Raw genomic sequence first — 23,796 nt, 5'->3', positions numbered from 1 at the left:
CGTGTCACAGTTCGGTACTTTTTCGATACAGAAAAAAAAAAACAGAAATGTCCTTGATTTATAAACGTATTTTTATAACTATGTGTTAACTTTGAACAATACGGTACCAACCTCTAGGGTAGTGGTTCTCTAAGTGGTCTCTGCTCTCCTTGAGGGGGTTCCAGGGGAATGTGGATGTGGAGTGGTATTGTATTGTATTGTATTGTTCGGTACAGGGTCATTCGGTTCGGTACACCCTCGTATTGAACGGTTCGATATCGATACATGTATTGTTGCAACCCTAATATATATATATATATATATATAAAATGACATCTACACATTACGCCTGCAATCACCATGATGTGGACTAATTATTATTATTGTGTCGCTGAGTGCATCTGTGTACGACAAATCTATATTCTATATATTCTTTCCATTCAGAATATCATAAGCTAAACCAATCTTGTGGATGAATGCCTCTTAACTTAAATCTCAAAGAGATGGGGTAAAACTAGTCTTGCAGTAGACATTCAATCAGATGCTGAGTTCATATTCAGGTAGTTACTGAATCGTTTAGATTAGGTGTCACTAATGTTTAGTGGGAGGTGGGAGCCATACACTGGCTGCCGAGGTGCCATCACAAAGCTGCTACATGTCACCCAAGTGACACAATTAAAATCCGGCTTCTCAAGACCAGAGCAGCCTATATGGGAGGTATAGTGTGATGCTTTATGAGTTGTAGGAAAAGTTAGAATAAATGCATCCTATTAAGTCGCTTATAGCTTAAAGGACCATACTAGCTTCAATACATGTCATCATCTTTCCTTCGCTTTGGTGTTATATCGTACATAAACAGACCACTTCCCTGTTCCAATTTCCTACAAAGTCATTAAACATTACTAAGTTTACTTAAGTAATTGAGTCAATGTTGGCTAAACATCATTGCACAGTTAATAAGTCACATTTGAATTTCATTCGGAAATCAATCTTTTCTCCGGGGAATATTTTCAGCTAGACTCTTCAAATCAATCCATGCATACATTTTTAAATACAATATTTAGTTACCATCTTGAGCAAGTGTCAAGTTCATTTTCATACTGTACTGAAACAGATGGAATCCAGTGGCTTCCTTCAAACAAACCATGGTACTGTATGCTTAGGAGTATACTGTGAGTCATAATCAATGGGCTAAATGCACCAGACCACTGATATGATCCTTTAAACAGCATTAATCCACCCTCACAGCAACGTCTTCTGTCCTGAGAAAACAACATAATTCTACAAGCAAAAATATCACCTACAATTTACTATTTTGAGATGTAGCTGTCTTATCTTAAAAGTGCAAGATCACAGTAGCCTACATGTAAATGGCATGAACCCTAGTTAACAAACAACATGGTAAAATATGGTCAATGATCACATACATTCTGAGAATTAACTATGCCATCATCAAGCTTTCAGAATCAGAATCAACCTCATAGCTAGGTTTACATGTCCATCATTCAGATTTACTGTTTGACAGTGAAAAACTATAGGCGATCAGGTTACAGAATTAAGATCTGAATTTCATTTTTGGACAATGAAGAACATCATTGCCTGAGGCTACCCAACACAGACAGCTGTAGAAGAGAATTCAACATCAATAATCTTTCATCAAGTCTGCTTGGAGTAGCTCACCCCACATAGCATTCAATAAATAACTGTAGGCCATCACTCAATTCAGAACTGACCAGAGTGCAGAGGATGGATCAGGAAAAATCTCTCTCAAAACTAGAGGTGGAAACCTTGTATCTCCAAAACCGTTCGTTTTGTACGTATCGTTTTAAAAACGATTTAAACTAGAGAAAACAGCCGGTCTACAAGCACACAACGCCGTTGTGTGCTTGTAGATCTGTGTGTGCTGTTTTCACTAGTCTTGTGTGACAGTCTTGTATGATGAAGGGCTTTACTTTATGAAAAAAAAAACATACAAAATGTGAAACTTGGAGATACGAGGTTTCTGCCTGCCATGACAATATATACTTATATGCAGTATATTGTGTTTAAATGAAAACAATGTTTGAATTAAGTCCTTTTAAAGCAGCATACAGTAAATGTAATTCTATTCTGTTGGCTGAAGATGGCTTCAAATGTATACAGGAACAGCTCTTTCCAAAAGCTTGCAACTGTAGAACTGAAACCGTGACCTGCAATGATGTAGAGCAGGCAGTATAGCCTGGAGGTGCTAAATTGATAATGAATAGAAAATTGACAGTGCTGGCTTGTAAATGTTTTGGTTTGAATCACTATGTTTGCGGTAGTCTAATCATAGAATGCTATATGACAGGGGTTTTCAAAGTGGGTGACGGCAGTCCAGGGGTGCCGTGAGATCATTTGATAATATTTGGAATTTATTTGAACACTAATACATTTGGTATCATTTTAAACTTGAAGTACAGAGTTATTTTCAGTAAGTTTTGACCAAAATGGTAATTATCTCAATGTTTTCTCGTTTTCCTCACGACATAATCCCTAAAATATGCCACGAATATAAGGTACTGGGAGTGAAAAGTATGAATGTCATGTAGGTTATATTATAATATAATGTAAGGGTGCCTTGGATGAAAAAGATATTTATAGGGGTGCCCTGAGCCCAAAAAGTTTGGGAACCCCTGCTATATGCTCCGTTATTAAGTTAAGTCAAGTTAATTGTAGCACAGTAAGTAGTAATCTTGGTACAGTAACTATCACATTTTGGCAAAGTGAGTTTAAGTTCAGCAATGTTTCAATAGTGCAGTGGTTCTCAAACCTTTTAGGCCGTGACCCCCAAAATAAAAATATTTGAACTGGGTACCCCCACCCTGATAAGCACTTGGAATTGTAGGAATTACATTTAGCGTTACTCGGTTCCATAGATAAATATTGTGAAAATAGCCGAACTACAAGCCCACAACGCCTCCCACTACGAGGCGTTGTGAGCTTATAGATCGTATATTTTCACAATGTTTGCCTCTTTCTTACTTAATATTTGCCAGTTTGGTATTAAAAAGGTCTTGAAAGTCCTTAAATTGTCACTCTATAAATGTGCAGATACCCTGTACACACATACATACTGTATGTTGGATTATTTATCGTTGAGTGAGAAAAACATGGACATTAAGCTAATCATCTGGGGACCCCACAAAAGAATGTGGGGACCCCACTTGGGAGCCCGACCCCAAGTTTGAGAACCACTGCAATAGTGTATAAACGTTAACAGACAATAGCCAGTCAGGGAGACCCTGAAGACCTGTCCTGCCTGTGACAGACAGAGTGATGACCCGGCCCTGAGTGATGGATACGTGACAGCACAGGTTGAGGCCTGAGGGCCTGGCCATCGAGGTGGGCTTTAACCCTAATGGTGTGCTTAATTATGTGCACAGAGACACAGCAGGTCATTATTCAGACACAGGGACGCTAGGCCTCACCTGTCACCAAGAGATAAACAATCATAGTACCACATCTGGGTGCCTCTGTAGAGAGGAGGGACATGGACAGGGGAGGTGTAACTTTAGGGTAGGGTAAATGTGGTATATATAAGGACCATAGTATAATTTGGTGAATGTAGAAGTCTCCTTAGTTAGTATTTTTAGGTGATTGTAGTTTGCCCAGGACAAAGAGCATTGGAGAGAATTTGAATGAGTCCTCTGTACACACATGGTCACATTGAGAGATTAAGAAAGTGTACACGGTCAATGGAGAGATTAAGAATGTACACTGTCAATTGGAGAGATCAGGAAATTAAAAAGTCTAATGCAGGGGTCTTCAACAGGGGGTCCGGGACCCCTAGGGGGTCCTCAGAGTTACTACAGGGGGTTCTCTAAATCTTTTCTATATTAACCATTTGAGCCCTAGTGTCCACTCCATATTCTGAGAACTTTAGCCAAAAAATAGCAGACCTACAAGCTCAATACGCCTCGCGCTGCGAGGCATTATGAGCTTGTAGATCGGCTATTTTCAGCAGAGGTTTGGTGTAGAGGGGAAAAAGAGCAGGCTAAGTACAGAGTGAAAGGTCAAGTTTATTATGTATTGATGGTTCAAGTGGTTAAATATCTGAACACACAAATTGACATGAATCCAAAATACACTGATGATTGTGCTGTCAAATGATGAAACTATATGGAATCTATGAAAAGGTTGTGGGCTTCATCTCTCTCTCAACTAAGGGGTCCTTGGCCTGAAAATGTTGAAGACCCCTGGTCTAGTGCATTCAAACCCTGCTGTAAGGAGTGGGGTCTGAAGGAGTCAGTGGCTTCACTGGCTTGTGGGTTATTAACTCTTTCTCCTGATTACCGCACTGACATGTCAAGTGAGCAGCTTGATTTATCCGGAACAAGTCAGGGCATTTAGCAGCTAGGTGCAAAATGATGTCACACGCAACACCCTTTTCATGAATTATGGGTTTAAGGAGGAGACAAAGACGGCACAGGCAGGGGCTACAGACAGTGAAGAAAATATAGGGCATAGACTGTAAAAAAAAATTACGAAACTGAGGGAAGACAGACATCATGGAATCGATGGAATGAGAATAAAAAAAATTAAAGAAAATGCATGAAAAAAAAAACATACAGTAAAACACAGTAAAATCTGTGCGTTATTATTTTTAAAGTTTTTCTTTGGGGGGGGGGGGGGGGGGGGGTTTATGCCTTTATTGATAGGACAGTAGACTGACAGGAAATGGGGAGAGAGATGGGGAGTGACATGTGGCAAAGGTCGTCCGGATTGGGAATCGAACCGTCGTCGACGCCGCCAGGCATCCATGCCTATGTGGCAATGCCTAAGTGGTATGCGCCTGGACCAGTAGGCTAGCGGGCGCCCCCTTTTTTAAAGATTTCTTTTTGGGGCTTTTATGCCTTTATTGGATAGGACAGTAAACTGACAGCGTTAATATTTTTGTTCAATAATTATTTTCCCCAATTCATCAATTTGTAACTCTGAGCATGTACAAGTCTAACAAAATGGACCCGAAAGGGTCAAAATGGTTACATTTGTATCAGAGCTCAGAGTTAAATGAACACTGAGAATTTCACTGTCAATGCCTTGATGAGCAGCACCCGTTTTCTTCGATGGTGAACAGTGCACTAACCTGCTGCAGTCTGTGCCAGGCTTGGAATAGCCCTCCAACTCCCCCTCCCACACGCTGTTGGCCATGGCATTACCGATGGCCATCATCACCATGCTGAGCTCCACCGGCCAGTCGTCCAGATCCAGGGAGCGGACGCGAGACAGGTGGGTGCCCAGGTTCCGGTGGATCCCTGAACATTCGATGCAGATCAAGGCACCCAAATTCAAACTGGCCCAGTCTGGGTCTGGATGATGAGAGATTGAGAAGGTAAGAGTTAACAGATGTGATGTCAAATATCCATTCATTCACTACATGAGCACTAGCATCCCAATTCGGCGAGATTTGGTATAGATGAGTCCTCGAGAGTACAAATTGAATATCACTTTCACTAAAAACACAACAAAATTCCATCCTGATTGACCAAGATTGACTTCTACTACCTGGCCTGGCAGAGACCTGTACTCCGAAGAGCACATTTTTCTAGTTCAGTGTTTCTCAAATGGGGTAGGCGGAGGTACTGTAGGGGGTATGTAGCAACTCATAATGTAATAACGGCTCATAATGTAATAAGGGCTCATAATGTAATAAAAAAAATGTAATAAAAACTCATAATGTAATAATCAGCTCATAATGTAATAAAAAAACGAGCGCATAACGTAATAACAGATTTTTCAATAATGTAATAATGTAATAATGTGTTACATTAAGAACCTCCACATAGGAGGCTCATAATGTAATAAAACTTCATAATGTAATAATGGCCTATTTTTTTGGTAAATATCATGGTATTTGCGACCGACCTCCAGGGACCCCCTGCCACCACCGCCAAATAGTGCAAAAATGACCAAATCAACACCCCAACTGGGCTGCTCATGGGGGAATTCCCAGGGACCACCGACTCCTGCTACTCCAACAGTCCTTCACCTTCATTGGTTTAACTTTGCCCCGCCCCCTCCCCTCATTGGCCGAAAGTTTATTTGGCTTTACTCATCAACTGTTTGTCGTACAAACTTGTGGGTGGTGTCAATTGACTTGATTAAGAGTCCTTAACCTTAATTAGTTTAACTTTGCCCCACCCCCTCCTCTGATTGGCCGAAACTTTATTTGGCTTTACTCATCAACCATTTGTCGTACAAACATGAGGGTGGAACCAATGCCACTCACAGGCCTTTTTGTGTACATACTGTGACCTGATGGTCGCTTATCTCCTGATTAGGGAGCCTTACTGGTATCATGGTAGTATCATGTCAGTATCATGGTCATTATCCTGGTCAGTATCCTGGTCAGTATCATGTCAGTATCCTGGTCAGTATCATGCCAGTATCATGTCAGTATCATGGTCAGTATCATGCCAGTATCATGTCAGTATCATGGTCAGTATCATACTAGTAAGACACCTGAGGGTGGAATGCGACCTCAGGGTGACATGCGACCTCGCCCTAAAGGGCGAGGCCGCGCCAATTCTTGACTATCTGGCCAACCACAGCGTTTCTCTGACGATTCTAGTTGTTATCATTCTGGGGGGAGTTTGTTCATGTTTTTGTGAGGGTATCAACCCTAGGAGACACGGGGAGAACATGTGAGGGTATCAACCCTAGGAGACACGGGGAGAACATGCAAACTCCACACAGAAAGGCCCTATCGCCAACCCCACCTAGGGTGTGAGCGATAGGGCCTAAACATGGAGATGTGTAGAACACTATATATGAAGATAGTCCAGTCCATCATGTCATATGGGACTACCGTCATAGACAGTAGCCATTGTTAGGCCAGAGTCAATGGCTGTCTGTCTGTCTGACTGTCTGTACAGGAAGTGATGTCACATGACATACTTTTTATGCCCATATATGAGTCATTCTGTACCACATCTCCATGTTTAGGCCAAACAGGTTTGCTCCATTTCTCCATGTATAGGTCCAAATGACCTCGCCCTAAAGGGCGAGGTCGCGCCAATTATTGACCATCTGGCCAACCACAGCGTTTCTCTGACGATTCTAGTTGTTGTCATTCTGAGGGTATCAACCCTAGGAGACACGGGGAGAACATGCAAACTCCACACAGAAAGGCCCCATCGCTCACACCCTAGGTTGGGTTGGCGATAGGGCCTTTCTGTGTGGAGTTTGCCTAAACATGGAGATGTGGTACAGAAGGACTCATATATGGGCATAAAAAGTATGTCATGTGACATCACTTCCTGTACAGACAGTCAGACAGACAGCCATTGACTCCGACCTAACAATAGCTACTGTCTATGACGGTAGTTCCATATGACATATTGGACTAGACTATCTCCATATATAGTGTTATCCACATCTCCATGTTAGGACTCATATATGGGCATAAAAAGTATGTCATGTGACATCACTTCCTGTACAGACAGTCAGCCATTGACTCCGGATTAACAATGGCTACTGTCTATGACGGTAGTCCCATATCATATGACATATTGGACTAGACTATCTCCATATATAGTGTTATCCACATCTCCATGTTTAGACAGCCAATGACTCCGGCCTAACAATGGCTACTTTCTATGACGTTAGTCCCATATGACATGATGGACTGGACTATCTCCATATATAGTGTTATCCACATTTCGTGTAGCCGCCCTGTACAGGAAGTGATGTCACAACTCGCTGACATCACACTGACATCACAGAGGATACGGACGGTCACGAGGATACGGAAGGACACTCAAGTGACACGGTTCTTCAGAGTATTATGCGACCTTCGGTCGCAATCAGTGGCATGGTCAGTATCCTGGTCAGTATCATGCCAGTATCATGGTCAGTATCATGTCAGTATAATGACCGTATCATGTCGGTGTCATGGTCAGTATCCTAGTCAGTATCATGCCAGTATCATGGTCAGTATCATGTCAGTGTCATGGTCAGTATCATGTCAGTATCATGGTCAGTATCATGTCAGTGTCATGGTCAGTATCATGTCAGTATCAATGTCAGTATCCCAGTCAGTATCATGTCAGTATCATGGTCAGTATCCTAGTCAGTATCATGTCAGTATCATGGTCAGTATCCTGGTCAGTATCATGCCAGTATCATGGTCAGTATCATGTCAGTGTGATGGTCAGTATCATGTCAGTATCATGGTCAGTATCATGTCAGTGTCATGGTCAGTATCATGTCAGTATCATGGTCAGTATCCCAGTCAGTATCATGCCAGTATCATGTCAGTATCATGGTCAGTATCATGTCAGTATCATGGTCAGTTTCAGTCAGTGTCATGGTCAGTATCATGTCAGTGTCAAGGTCAGTATCCCAGTCAGTATCATGCCATATCATGTCAGTATCATGGTCAGTATCCTGGTCAGTATCCTGGTCAGTATAATGTCAGTATCCTGGTCAGTATCATGCCAGTATCATGTCAGTATCCTGGTCAGTATCATGCCAGTATCATGTCAGATATCCTGGTCAGTATCATGCCAGTATCATGTCAGTATCATGGTCAGTATCATGGCAGTATCATGTCAGTATCCTGGTCAGTATCATGGTCAGTATCATGGCAGTATCATGTCAGTATCCTGGTCAGTATCATGGCAGTATTGTAGGCTATATCATGTAGGGAAGGAAGGTCACCAGTCTCTGTCTGTCTGTCTGTCTGTCTGTCTGTCTGTCTGTCTGTCTGTCTGTCTGTCTGTCTGTCTGTCTGTCTGTCTGTCTGTCTGTCTGTCTGTCTGTCTGTCTGTCTGTCTGTCTGTCTGTCTGTCTCACTATCAGCAGGATCACACCCTTATTACTTCATAATGTAATAAAAGTTATTAATGTAATAATTGCCAATTGTTTTTGAAAACTATCATAATTATTACCTCCATTGAAAAAGGGCCAAGACAGAATGTCTGTCCACATATATAATTACAGTCTTCTTGAATTCTTCACCAGCATAAATGTATAATGCAATACCTTTTAGTCTCTAATGTATCTTGAAATATTATCTATACAATCAATATAGTGTAGGCATATGTATATATGTGTATATATTATAGGTAATAATTCAATCAATATCTACAATATTATCTACAATCATCTCGCTTGGTGGACTAACTTGCTCGGAAACAAGCAGTTATGCTTCTGTGTGTTCTATTTTATTTTTAATCGTCAACACTATGCTAGCACTGCTCAGGGTGTACATATACTGTATATATTTTGTTGCAGACTGTGGAGCCTGAATTTTCCCTGCTGGATCAATACAACTTTTATCTCTTATCTTATACATTAAAACACTTAAAGGATTGGTCTTTTCAAATAAGTAAATTAACCATCTTTCTTTCAAAAACACATGACAAAGACCTTGTCAAAACATGTTTTTATTATCTTATATATTATATATATATATTATATCTTATCGGGTCTTTTGGCCAAGTTGGCCAATACTACACCCCTCCACCAATGTTTTGTGCAAATCAGTCTGGACATTTTTGTGTGATCCTGCTGATAGTGAGACAGACAGACAGACAGACAGACAGACAGACAGACAGACAGACAGACAGACAGACAGACAGACAGACAGACAGACAGACAGACAGACAGACAGACAGACAGACAGACAGACAGACAGACAGACAGACAGACAGACAGACAGACAGACAGACAGACAGAGACTGGTGACCTTCCTTCCCTACATGATATAGCCTACAATACTGCCATGATACTGACCATGATACTGACATGATACTGACCATGATACTGACCATGATACTGACCAGTATACTGGCATGATACTGACCAGGATACTGACCATGATACTGACATGATACTGACCATGATACTGACCAGGATACTGACCATGATACTGACCATGATACTGACCATGATACTGACCATGATACTGGCATGATACTGACCATGATACTGACATGATACTGGCATGATACTGACTGGGATACTGACCATGACACTGACATGATACTGACTATGATACTGACCATGACACTGACATGATACTGACCTTGATACTGGCATGATACTGACCATGACACTGACATGAAACTGATCATGATACTGACCATGATACTGACATGATACTGGCATGATAGTGACTGGGATACTGACCATGACACTGACATGATACTGACATGATACTGACCATGACACTGACATGATACTGACCATGATACTGGCATGATACTGACCATGATACTGACCATGCCACTGATATGATACTGACCAGGATACTGACATTATACTGACCAGGATACTGACCATGATACTGACCATGATACGGACATGATATGGCATGATACTGACTGGGATACTGACCTTGACACTGACATGATACTGACCATGACACTGACATGAAACTGACCATGATACTGACATGATACTGACCATGATACTGACATGATACTGGCATGATACTGACTGGGATACTGACCATGATACTGACATGATACTGACCATGACACTGACATGATACTGACCATGATACTGACCATGACACTGACATGATACTGACATGATACTGACCATGACACTGACATGATACTGACCATGATACTGACATGATACTGACCATGACACTGACATGATACTGACCATGATACTGACCAGGATACTGACCAGGATACTGACCATGCCACTGATATGATACTGACCATGATACTGACATGATACTGGCATGATACTGACCAGGATACTGACATGATACTGACCAGGATACTGACCAGGATAATGACCATGATACTGACATGATACTACCATGATACCAGAAAGGCTCCCTAATCAGGAGATAAGCGACCATCAGGTCACAGTATGTACACAAAAAGGCCTGTGAGTGGCATTGGTTCCACCCTCAAGTTTGTACGACAAATGGTTGATGAGTAAAGCCAAATAAAGTTTCGGACAATCAGAGGAGGGGGTGGGGCCAAGTTAAACCAATTAAGGTTAAGGACTCTTAATCAAGTCAATTGACACCACCCACAAGTTTGTACGACAAACAGTTGATGAGTAAAGCCAAATAAACTTTCGGCCAATGAGGGGAGGGGGCGGGGCAAAGTTAAACCAATGAAGGTGAAGGACTGTTGGGAGTAGCAGGAGTCGGTGGTCCCTGGGAATTCCCCCATGAGCAGCCCAGTTGGGGTGTTGATTTGGTCATTTTTGCACTATTTGGCGGCGGTGGCAGGGGGTCCCTGGGGGTCCCTGGGGGTCCGTGGAGGTCGGTCGCAAATACCATGATATTTACCAAAAAAATAGGCCATTATTACATTATGAAGTTTTATTACATTATGAGCCTCCTATGTGGAGGTTCTTAATGTAACACATTATTACATTATTACATTATTGAAAAATCTGTTATTACGTTATGCGCTCGTTTTTTTATTACATTATGAGCTGATTATTACATTATGAGTTTTTATTACATTTTTTTTATTACATTATGAGCCCTTATTACATTATGAGCCGTTATTACATTATGAGTTGCTACAGGGTACTCGAGAAAAAAAATTGAAGTAGGCCTATAAATCACTGTTATGTTTAATGATGACAGTTGGAGAAACGTGTTGTGAGCCTGATAGTTGCTAACCCAAATTATGACAGACAACTGGGATGTGTTTGAATGATGTTTGAATGTAAGTTATTGACATGAAAACTGAACTGAAATGTTATGGCCACAGTGTTGAAAATAAATCTGTTCAGGAGGTACCGTTTGAAACTCTGCACTCCCTTTCTTATTTGTGATGGTTTTATGGTTTTAATTGCAATTTATAAGGAAAACGTTTTTTTTTTTTTTTCGTTTTTTTGACGGGTAAAGGGGATAGCCTACTTGGATTAAAAAATCTGGGAAAGGGGTACTCAAGCCAAAGACGATTGAGAAACACTGTTCTAGTTGATACTGGATGGATATCTAGTAGGGTCAGTAAAGATGTGCATCAAGACACTATGCAGTAAAATCATTGTTAATCTATCCATTTCTAACTCCTATATTCTATATTCTTCTCATGCTATGCAGCTGGCTCACTCTCCCTCTGTCTGTCACTGACTAAAACTGCACTAGAAACAAGTAATTTCTGTAAATTGCTACAAAGGAATAAATAGAATTAGGGCCTAAAGTTCTACTTAAAACCATGAAAAGCAAGCAAGGTTAACTTATGAAAACGGTCTACTGTCCTCTGCTCCATTCAGCACCAGGCACCCAACACCCAGTCTGTTTTGCTGCTCAATTATTTTCAATGACCGTTTGATGTTTTTTTGTCTTCTTTCCTGATTCCTGTCTGTAGAGAGCACAATGATAAATTACAGACCAGCGTTTCCACCAGCCCTGCTTATGGGTCCATTTGGTTACATTTGTAAACTGCATTTGTAACTTCCAATCCGTAAGATGTCCCCTCTGGGATTCAACCTGGGCGCAAGCCCTGAAATTCCTACTGCACTAAGCTAAGACTGAGATATTACACTTTGAGCTTCATGCAATACCTCTTGTCAGCCAGAAGTGAACCTGGATATAACTGACTCAATACAAGAGCAGGGAGACCAAACAAAAACAAAAAAGTCAAACCCAAGTTTGAAGTGAGTGGTGGTGCATGTGTGTGTGCGCGCGCGCACATGTGTGTGTGTGTTTCGGAATAATGAACCTTCGGACCAATGCCATGGCACCACCAGTGGTCACCAGCGGTATTGCAGCAGCTCATGCTAAGGACTAACATAGCCACCCACGGACTAAGTCACTCTGGAGGAGCGGCTGACCACCGCTCAAAGATTATGGATGATTTTACTGTGTACATAGTAAAACGCATGCTCCAACACTTGAGCTGAGTGTGGAGGGGATGTAATGTACTCACTGGGCGCATCACAGTCCACACAAAAGCTGTTCCCTCTCACGTTCCTTATGGATTGCATGGCCACCGCGTCACTTTGGCTGCCTAACCGAGACTGCAAGAAATGAAGGAAGAGAGCGGGAAGGTATCACCACATTAAAAGAAAGATTAAGAGAGCAGGCACATAATCATTGCTGGCTTCAAATTACAGAGAAAAGAATAGAGGGAGAAAAAAAAGCTTCTTTTTTTAAAGGCTTCCGAGGAGAAGAGCGAGACCGAGGAGACATATGAATATGAAAATGAGGGCGCTGTCTCCCCAGTGCACTGACACAGGCCGTGTTCTAGCTCTGATGTCTGTCAGTTCTAATAAGAGATCTCCCACACTGCGCTGCACCTGTCTGACAGCCTCCTGCATGTGACAGCTTGAAGGGGTGAGGAGAGAAGGGCAAGAAAGAGAGAGAGAGAGAGAGAGAGGGAAAAGAGGAGGGGAAATGTAAATGAGGCAACAGGAACAGGCGTGTCTGCTATTCCGAAACATTTATTTATTTATTTTTTTGCTAGCACTTGAGATTTGCGAACAAAGCAGGTGCGCTGACAGTGCGGCCTTTAAACCAGTGAGCCACCAGGTGGGTCAGTGCAGAGCAGCCGATGGCCTCACACATTCACACATTGACGAGTGTTCTGTTCGTGTTGGCAGGACGGGGGGGAAGGAGCATGTTATCACGTGAACCAAAATTAACACTCCCTCCGTGCATTCAGTCAATCAGAGCGGTTTTCAGTCGCTGTCTTTTCTCCTCTTTTTAGTTTTTTGGCTTTAGAAGAGCATACAAGGGAAGGATGCTACAGTTAGCCTGTGCAGTTATATCTCAGATTTCTTCTGGTTTCGTCTAATATCGATCTACTATCTCTTTGGTGTCAAAGAGCCCACCTTGTTCTTCATGCTCTCGCAAGACTGCAGGCTGGCAAAGATCTGGTTCTCGATCTCCTGGACCCACAGTTCCCTCTCCTCGAATGTCGGCGCCTCAAAGTTCCACGTCTGGCCGGTCAGTGACACAATGATGAACTCAAAGGTATCGTCTTGCTCTGGAAAACACGAATCAAACGAAGATGTGATAAGTATGGCTGAATCCAATAAATTCCGAGATCCCAAGAAAATGTTCTCCCTGCCCGTCACGTTTTCACAGCGGAGTAAAAACCGGGAAGTACTCTACAGTATTGATTGATTTAATATGTTATTAGACAAAAAAGTAGTACAGCACAAGTACTGTCAAAACACCCTGCCTAAAAGGAACACCCCAAAAAAGCCCTTGTGGTCTTGTTTCCGTTGGAAGTCCTTGGTATCAGCATATAAAGTAGCATCAAAAATACATTCAATATCATCAAAAGAATAAAACACTATATGTACAGAGTAGGAGGAAAAAGGTGTGTGTGTGTGTGTGTGTGTGTGTGTGTGTGTGTGTGTGTGTGGGGGGGGGGGGGGGGTAACTACTAACTAATGATAACTAGTATTGAGTTTGTTAATGAGAAGTACATAGTATTCCATAAGTACATTTTTTGGATACATTTTGTTATTTTGTAAATAACAGATATGTTAGCACAGACGTATCAATAACGTTTCATGATCTGAGATTTAATGCAATTGCACTTCTGTTCCATTTTAGCTCAGGACCAAATACCTTTGGGACTATAATGTTTTCCTTTTGATATGTAATATACCACAACATGGATATGTTTGTGTCTTTTGTCCACAAAAGTTCTTTCTATGAAACCAATGTCTATAATGCAATATAAACATATTTCTAATAATATATATATAACACTGTACAATTATGATTAAAAGCACTCATAATAAATCTGCATAATGCTTTATACCAATAATTATAACACATTATAAAGCATTTCATAATGACTTAAGGCCAAGTATAAATGCACTGTAATCAGCTTATAACACCCGCACGCAACAAAATGACCCTAACATAGACATTTGAAATTCAAATTACATAGAAAATGTATGTCATTGTGACACTCAATAGCAGACCAAAGAAGTGCTGTTCCCTATTAGAAAATCTATGTTTTGGGCATTTAGAGGAAAAACAAAGGGGGTGGGGGGAAATACATTGAGAGACCAATGGGAGAACAGTAACTAATCTTGGGATGTAAACGTTTTAAATTGTTCATGCAATTTTTATTTAAAGGCTAGTATTCGCTATTTGGGTTGATTTGAATCCGTTCACAGTTCCATACTCTTTCAGGTCCGGTAGGAAGCCTATTTGGTTTAATTGATTTCCAGCCTCTCCACAAGCTGTAGGGTATTCGTGTAATTCACTGCTCATCATTAACTAAGCTTTATGAAAATGTCACCTGTCATCTTGAGCAAAAGGTCTGACACAACATATGCTATAACACATGTCATAATGCCTCTTCTGTTCAGAAGCAATTCATTAACTCAGTACAGTACATTATGACTGATGTAACATCTTTGGTCTCTGCACATGCTTGAGCTCATAGCCAAACGATTTGTAATTACCTAATTATGTCTATGCAAATAGCAGGCTTATTTGCATAAACCATGTTTGAAGGACTGGAGGCGAGCAGACACAGGGGGAATAGTTGCTCCTACACTGCTTTCATCAACCGGCAACTGGGATTGGTGCTCAATATACTAACCGTTAGTGGTCATTTGATCCAATACATTAATCAAGGGCGTTGCTATGTTTTCTCATTAAGAAATTAGAAAACAAATAGCAAAAGGAAAAGCCTGCCCACTCACTAACGTACAACAGTGGTTCTCAAACATGTTCATGTCAAGGACCCCCAAATTGATATGTATTTATTTTGGCCACATTGACCCCCATTTTAAAAGATTTTGTGCCAAGAACACCCATAAGAGAAGTTTTGAGGAAATATTTAGAAAATAGACGATCTGCAAGCTCACAATGACTTGCATTGCAACATTATGAGCTTGTAGATCGGTCATTTTGAATAAAAAATAAGATAGGGCCCCAAGTTATTTAAACTGTCTCTCATTTTGCTGGGGACCCCCTGGAACCCCCCGAAGGACCTCTGGTCCCCCTCACTTTGAGAAAACAATTGGCATACAGTATGATCAATAAACAAACAAACAGCTGGGATGTTATAGCTTCTTTCAATCTGACATTAAATCTGAAACTTAAATGTCCTAATAATCCTCTGTAGAAATCATAAAGCAATGACCAATTCCTCGTAACAAGATTGCCAGGCGGATCATCTCAACGGAGAAATGATTACAGTTTGTATTTCTAATCAATTCAGCCTCCTTGATGGAACCCATAGCCACAGTCCAGAGCAGTGACAGTGCTGTCAAATGACAGATGTCTGACACACTCCACTAATGTAGCCATCCTTATGCTCTGGTGGAAGGCTATCTCTTCAGGGGGAAAGCAATAATCCAATTAGCTTGACACCGACTTCAATTATCTGATTTAGTTCGTGCCATCGACTACAGGTTACAAACAATCAATAAAGACTTGGAAGCCTCTTTATTTGGACCCGCAGTCCGTACTAAAGTCTTTATTTTGGAGTGGTATTTCAAGGTGCCAGTGTGGAGATTAAAATATAATTCTACCCCATTTGAACGAGGTAATCACTTTACTAGGGGCGATTTAAACAACACCAAATTTCAATCAGACACAGAATTGGAAAACAATTTCAGCTAACTGTAATTACACTCAGTGAAATTTTTTGATACATCGCAGTACATGAGAAGTAGGCTTCCTTCCGTCAGATCACTACACAGTAAAATCTGAGTGTTCAATTTAACTCTGAAAATACACAAATTGAATCAAATTAACACTCTAGGTTTTGCTGTGTAGGCTCTGGCATTTGTGGTTCTCCTTACACTCAGAAAGGTATTACACAATGTGATTTCATCTTCTTACAAACCTGAACAAAGCTAATTATTCTGTTGGTTGGCCAGGCAATAAATTGGAAGCATTAAAACACTTTCATTATGGAGATTAAAAAAGCAACGGATGGCCGATTTCTTAAACTGATGAGTATACAAGGAGAAACAAATCTAATTCTCCAAGCGTGGTAGGGTACCTGCAAGTGTTCACTTATTATACATACTTAGGAGACAGGAGACTGTATGCCTGTCCTGCCCCCATACAACAGTAGCAGCATTAAACACAGCGTCAGAGCGCCAGTGGTATTATCATTACGTCGTTGATGACAGACGAAAACCTTGTATGTACAAAACCTGAAAAAAACGTTTCAGGAAAAAAGGGAATCGGTGTTCCATTGTATCCAATGTAGTACTTTCATCACAAGCTCTTGTTAATCATTTTCATTGGTTAAACCAATAGACAGATGGGACTCGCTTCAACCTGGCAACTGGGTGAACATTTTCAAATTCAAATAAATAAATAAAAATATCCAAAATTGTGAACTATTTTTGCTACTTTGGCACACAACACCGTCATACTGCTAAGTATATGCTAGGGCATTTATTGATGAAAAAAACATAAAAAGATGAAATATGCTGAGATACAAGGTTTCCGCCCGACAGTGACATGCAGATACAGGTCAGACTCCTATTGCTTTTTAATGACGCGCACAGAGTCCCAGCTCCACTTTGAATACGACGACATAATTCCATTCCGTGTAAACGTGGCGCTTAGGGTCAAAGTGTCTTTCCTCAAAGACGATCAAGCCTGAGCATGAACGATGTGCCGAGGTGTCACTGCTCTATGATGAGGTGGCGAGACATCCATTAGTGCTCCTGATCTCAGCCAACAGCTGCAGTTAGCACGTTGTCTAGAGAGGAACGATCACCCTCCCTGTCACATCAGCATTAACCCCCTGACCATCTACATAATATGCCTGTGACACTATCAACAAGTTCACTCCGATTAGAACTGGATTAACATGGCCAGGTCAGTGGGCGGACATGAGGAGACACAATCTAAAAGCCAGCGGAGGAACCCACTGCGAGGACTGGGGGAAATTATGATTTGCTTTAATTAACATGGTACAATAAAAAGGAAATTAGAGCGTAATGGCTATTGAGCTGTGAAGAGATGGGAAAACGGTTAGAGAGGAAGATGTCTCTTCTAAGGTTTTTTGGAAAAACCTATGTTTCAATGTCAGCAATCTGGCCAGCCATCGTCAAAGAAAAGGTCCTTTTCACTTAGCTGGAGCACAGTTAGTCTGTTCTTGAGAGACTACTATGTCAGTGGTTCTCAAACCTTTTCATGTGAAGGACCCCCAAAATGATATGTATTTGGCCACGGACCCCCATCTCAAAATATCTAGTTCCAGGGACCACCCAGAAGCAAAATTTGAGTTACAAACGTTCGCTTTAAAAATACATATATTCAAAGATTTGCACACATTTTCACAACTTTTTCAAAAAATAGCAGATCTACAAGCTCGCAGCGCGGCACTCGGTGCCGCGCTGTGAGCTTGTATATCTGCTATTTTTCTATAGTTAAAGCATTCAATAATTCTAGGCCTAAATGGGTTAACATGGCCAGGTCAGTGGGCGGACATGAGGAGACACAATCTAAAAGCCAGCGGAGGAACCCACTGCGAGGACTGGGGGAAATTATGATTTGCTTTAATTAACATGGTACAATAAAAAGGAAATTAGAGCGTAATGGCTATTGAGCTGTGAAGAGATGGGAAAACGGTTAGAGAGGAAGATGTCTTCGCCGCCACCTGCCCACCGTTTACATGCGTCATAAAACTGCTAGAGATCTATTCGGCTACAGATGTTTTTCGTCAGTCAGAAACAGAAAACAGCACTCAATAAATGAAGCCTCTTGCGTTAATAAATAAAAACTTGCAAGCACACGCGCACACACACACACACACTTTGTGTGATGTACTGTGATCAAGTAGGGCATTGATTTACGAAGAAAGCTAAAATATGGAGATTCTGCCCGACAGCAACGACATTACATATAGGCTGTGTGTGAGTGTGTGTGTGTGTGGGTGTGTGTGTGTGCGTGTGTGCGTGTGTGTGTGTGTGTGTGTGTGCATGTGTGTGCGTGCACCATATGTATCTACGGTTGGTGCAGATCAGTGTTGTATTAAAATAAAATAAAATATAAACTAAAACTAACTTAATATGTACATGCCATTTATTTGACATGAGAATCAAGCTGAACCCAGGAAGAAAGAAAGAAGGGTGATCTCTAGCAAAGTGGATCCATATTGCTGTGCATGTGGGAGATTGTGGGACACAGCAGATGCTAAAGTGCAGGGCAGCTGACCACAGATTAGCACCTCTGGGGGTTGAGGTGCTGAGCCCAGCTGTGCCTTCTCTATGGCAGTAAGAAACACGCCATCTTTCTCCTCTTTGAGCGCCTAACCCTGCGTCTGGAGATTGATTCCAAGAGTGTCTCAGAGATGACTTACTAAACCTTTCTCAGCCTTCAGGACTCTTGTCTCTGTGTGCGTGTGTGTGTGCGTGCGCGTGTGTGTGCGTGCACGCCTGGCTGAAATGATGGCTGAGCGCAGGTGGACATATCAAAAGGTGAGCTATAGTTTTGGTATGTACGATGTTGTGTTGTACGTGCACGCATCAGACAGTCACTTAAAGAAGTGCTTGCCGTTCCCGTGAATTAACGAGCAGTTGGGAAGAACAGGGCAAGGCGGTGCCATCTGTAAATGTCACAGGCACCGCTTGCTCATTTTACACATCATTAAAGCCAATATTCCTAACCTGTATCAGAGCAATCAGGAGCAGGCCATTACTGCGACAGGGGCCCCCGGGGAAACCACCACCAAACTCAGAACGGAGAAAGCGGGGAGAGAGGGAGATGGAGAGAGAACGACGACGGAAGGAAAAAGATAGTGTAGGCTACTATCTGTCTGACACACATACATGCTCCTAAACAATTGTACATTATGTACGCTCACGTGCAAGGGAGCATCAACACACTCATGTACATACACACATCCACGCACGTGTACACAGTCAGCCACACAAAGCAGAATAACGACACTGTCGGGCAGAAACCTTGTATGTCCAAGTGTCAAATGTGTATGTGTCGCACAAAACTAGTGAAAATAGCAGATCAACAAGCACAGCTATTTTCACTAAAATGATAAATACAAAACAAACGGTTTTGGACATACAAGATTTCCACCCGACAACAACGATAAGTAAACCTACTGTACCTACAACCGCACATAAAATCAGCACAAGTACCCCTAACAGCTTGCGCCATTTAGAAACCGCACCAAATGAAACTGCGGCCAATTATACATGTATCTGTGGGCAGTGTGTGTAGAGCCCAAATGAGAATCTTGTTATTCTTTTCCCTCAGTATACTATGGCATTCAAAAAGCTAAAGCCATTACAGGAGCCCAGGCTCCAGGGACAGCTTTGGGAAATGAGAGCGAGTCGGGGAGTGACAAAACAAAGTATTGAGATAAACACCCACCATTAGCGCAGGCAGTTAAACCTCCATTTCCTAATCCTCAGCTGGACGCCAGAGAGCATTAACCCTTGGTGTACTGAGGTGCAGGACAACAGAATTCTGGGTTGAACTGGCGATGCACTAGAGCACTGTTTCTCAAACAGTGGCTCGGGACCCGTTTGTTGGTTGTGGAGACATTTTTATGGGTCCCTGAATTTTTGGTTTCCTACATTTTTTAATCATCATCATTTCAAAACATTTTCCAAAAACAAGCTAAGATTCTTCTTTGATTGTTCCCGAGTTAATTAATAAATAAAGGAAACATGAAATTCCATCAATTATAAAACAAATGTTTAAGAAGTAGTGAAAATAGCCGATCTACAAGCTCACAATGCCGGGCAAATCTATGCGTTGTGTGAGCTTGTAGATCTGCTATGGTCACTGGTTTGGGTCCCGGGCAAATATCTAATTTCTTTGGGAACCACGGCACTAGAGGACTCTTGTCAAGTGATATAGACTTGAGTCAACTCAAGTCAACATTTTTGTGACTCTAGAATTGATTTGGAAAACAATATAAAATACTTAAAAGGGATATTTCACTTAAAAATAAATTGGCTCATTTTAGCCCACCAGACAGTTTTTAAGTTGCTCGATTTAGTAAGAGGGAATATCAAAGATATTTGATATTCATTATATCAGACACACCTCCTATACAAACCCGTTGTAACTTCAAACTCCATTTTAACCATGTTCACGTTCACTGTCCGTTATCTCCATACTGCCCTCCTCGAATACCTTTTTTGAAAGTGAAATACCGCTTTAAGACTTCACTTTAATCACTTAGGCTTAATATTTCACTTTAAAAAAAAACTTTGGTCATTTTATCGTCTAATCAGGTTTTTGAGAACACCCAGGACAGTTTTTGAATTGAATCAGTATTTCGATATTTGACATGAACTTTCGCTCATTTGCCCCCATGTGTCTCCTTCCTATAAACCCATTGTAACTTCAAACTCCATTTTAACCATGATAGATTCAATGAAAACAACCGTCCTTTTTTCGGGTGACTCCTGACACCCTCCGAATACGTGAACATTGATAACCCTTTTCATTTATTTAAAAAAGAAAATTATTGTATTTAATTGTTTTCATTTTCCCAAAAAAGCATTACAAATAAATAAATAAAAGTTATCTGGAAAAGAAAAAAAAAGACACAGCCTGCTCATGTATTCGGAGGGTATCAGAAGTCACCAGAAAAAAGGACGGGTGTTTTCATTGAATCTATCATGGTTAAAATGGAGTTTGAAGTTACAATGGGTTTGTACAAAATGGGGACAAATGGGGGAAAATTAAATCAATTATCTGTTTTAAATACTGAATCAAACTGTCCTGGGTGTTCCCAAAAGCCTGATTAAAGCCTGATTAGACGATACAATTACCAAAAGTTTTTTTGAAAGTGAAATATCCCTTTAATATGAATCAAGCACCGTTCACTTTGCACAGGTGCGATTTTTTCCCTACTCAGTCTGTCTCAAAGGAAGGCTATGGACAGTTCAGAAACCCGCCTACCAGTGACATCATCATTAGGCAGGTTTTTGAGCGGTGGTCAACCGCTCCTCAGAGTGACTTTGTCCGTTCCTAACTATGTCCCTACCTATGTCCGTATCATGAGCTGCAATACCGCTGGAGACCAAGTGGCACTGTTGTGTCTCTCTCTCACATACACACATAGAGCTGCAATACCACTGGTGACCAAGTGGCGCTGTTGCGTCACGCACACACACGCGCACGCACACACACGCACACACACACACACCCACAGACTAGAACAATGGCTTCCATGATTATAGCATGCTAACCTTCCAGGAATAAGCCTGCACTTTTCTATTAACTTGCACACTGGTAGGCGGGATTCTGAACTGTCAGACACAGGCCGAGACAAAAATGTTACCAAATTATATGAGCATTAGTGAGGACCAATTATATGAAGATGAAAATAAATAAATAAAAGTTGAAAATGGGTGAAGTTGTCCTTTAACTTGATGACTCACAAGGTACATGGGGGAAAGGGACGTGGAGCCAAAATGTTTGACTTTTAACTTGATTTGGGCTCATTGACGCAAGAATAACTTGACTTAACGCCAAAGATTAAATAAATACTTTAGGCTAAAACACGTAATTTGCTTATTCTTCAGTTATGACTTTGTACTTATCAAACTGGCCAACCCAAAAGTTGTCAAAGTTCATCCTCTGGTCACTAGTGGGGGTCAGTAAAAGTCTATATTCCAGTTTAAAGGCAGACCAGTCACTCACTGTTAATTGCAACCGTAGTTCACAGTTTACTATCAGAACCGTCACAGTTTAGTTTGTCCGTATCTCTCCGAACGGGCGTCAGGCGTAACGCCTGACACCACAGTGTCAGAACGCCTGACACTGTGGTTCCCCTGACACATCACTGTGACATCACAGGTGACATCACAGGGATGTCAGATACTCAGAGCCGGGATCTCCATATATGGGCATAAACAGGTGACATCACAGTGATGTCAGATACTCAGAGCAGGGATCTCCATATATGGGCATAAAAGGGATTCTGTTAGGGATCTCCATATACTGTATGGGCCAGGTGATGCCTGTTAGGAGAACCACACTAGCAGAATCCATATACAGTATGGCCAAGAAAGATGGGCAAGACAGATTGCGAAGTCGCTTTTCGCCCTTAGGCGTCTTACTGTTCGACTGTGTATATATTCACCTGTACACTCATTATTGATAAAGTGTACAGTATGAATATATTCACAGATTTCTGTTCGGGTGGAGATTGGTTATATTCTGGTATTCAATCCCTATTATATAGTTTATGGTTCATTGGGTTAATGCAATATTCTGTTGAATCCATTTTAGATTCTTTTGTGCCAATAACGCGTCAATAATGTGTAGGTACTAAGGGTGGGGAAGTTAACGCGATATTAACTAATTAACGCAAAATCCTTTTATCGGCGATAATATTTTTAACGCGCGATTAACGCTGTGATTTTTGCCCCCCGGTGCAGTGAGTTTTGAGCCTCGGTGCACCCCGTAGTCAGGAAGCGAATGCAGCCCGCAGTGCAGAGACACGCAGTAGTAAACAAGACACAGACAGCCAGAGCGGTGGAGGTTTTGGGACACAGGCAGGGGCAGACACAGACAGACAACCACGGTTGCACTCATTGGAGACTATTGGGCTTCACTCAGTAATCACAGTTCTCTCGAGAACACAGCACATTATTTTGACGGGGAGTGGAGGCTTCTGTTGCATGTGCTGACTGTTATGAAGACGTTAGCTTCACGTTAGCTTCAGACGTAGCCTACTAGCCCTGGAACTTGTCTGTGCTTGTCTGCCCCAAAGCCTCCACCATGCGTGGTGTAGCCGGAGAGTGTATCATTGAAAATAAAGTCAGCAAACTGCTGATCACCGACAGTGCACACAACATGATCGCAGGGGCCAGGGAACTGGATGGGCATAATGCCTTGTGCCACACATCTTCAGCGAGCTATAGCCTATAATCTCCAAG

At 41.6% G+C, this 23,796-nt stretch overlaps 1 protein-coding gene across 1 annotated transcript in view; it reads right to left on the bottom strand.

The window, feature by feature from the left end:
• agap3 (ArfGAP with GTPase domain, ankyrin repeat and PH domain 3) overlaps positions 1–23,796 on the bottom strand; it is a gene marked incomplete at both ends in the record, with an annotated part of 169,118 nt that overhangs the window by 9,742 nt on the left and 135,580 nt on the right. Inside the window, 3 exons of the mRNA XM_080726204.1 lie at positions 5,087–5,309; positions 12,861–12,951; positions 13,765–13,919. Of these exons, the coding sequence (XP_080582330.1) occupies positions 5,087–5,309; positions 12,861–12,951; positions 13,765–13,919 (469 nt within the window). The remainder of the gene's footprint in view (positions 1–5,086; positions 5,310–12,860; positions 12,952–13,764; positions 13,920–23,796) is intronic.

The sequence above is a fragment of the Nannobrachium achirus genome, assembly GCF_963921795.1.
Source record: "Nannobrachium achirus genome assembly, chromosome: 5".
NCBI lineage: Eukaryota > Metazoa > Chordata > Actinopteri > Myctophiformes > Myctophidae > Nannobrachium > Nannobrachium achirus.
Note: the sequence above shows the minus strand (reverse complement) of the source record. Positions and strands in the feature narration are given on the sequence as shown.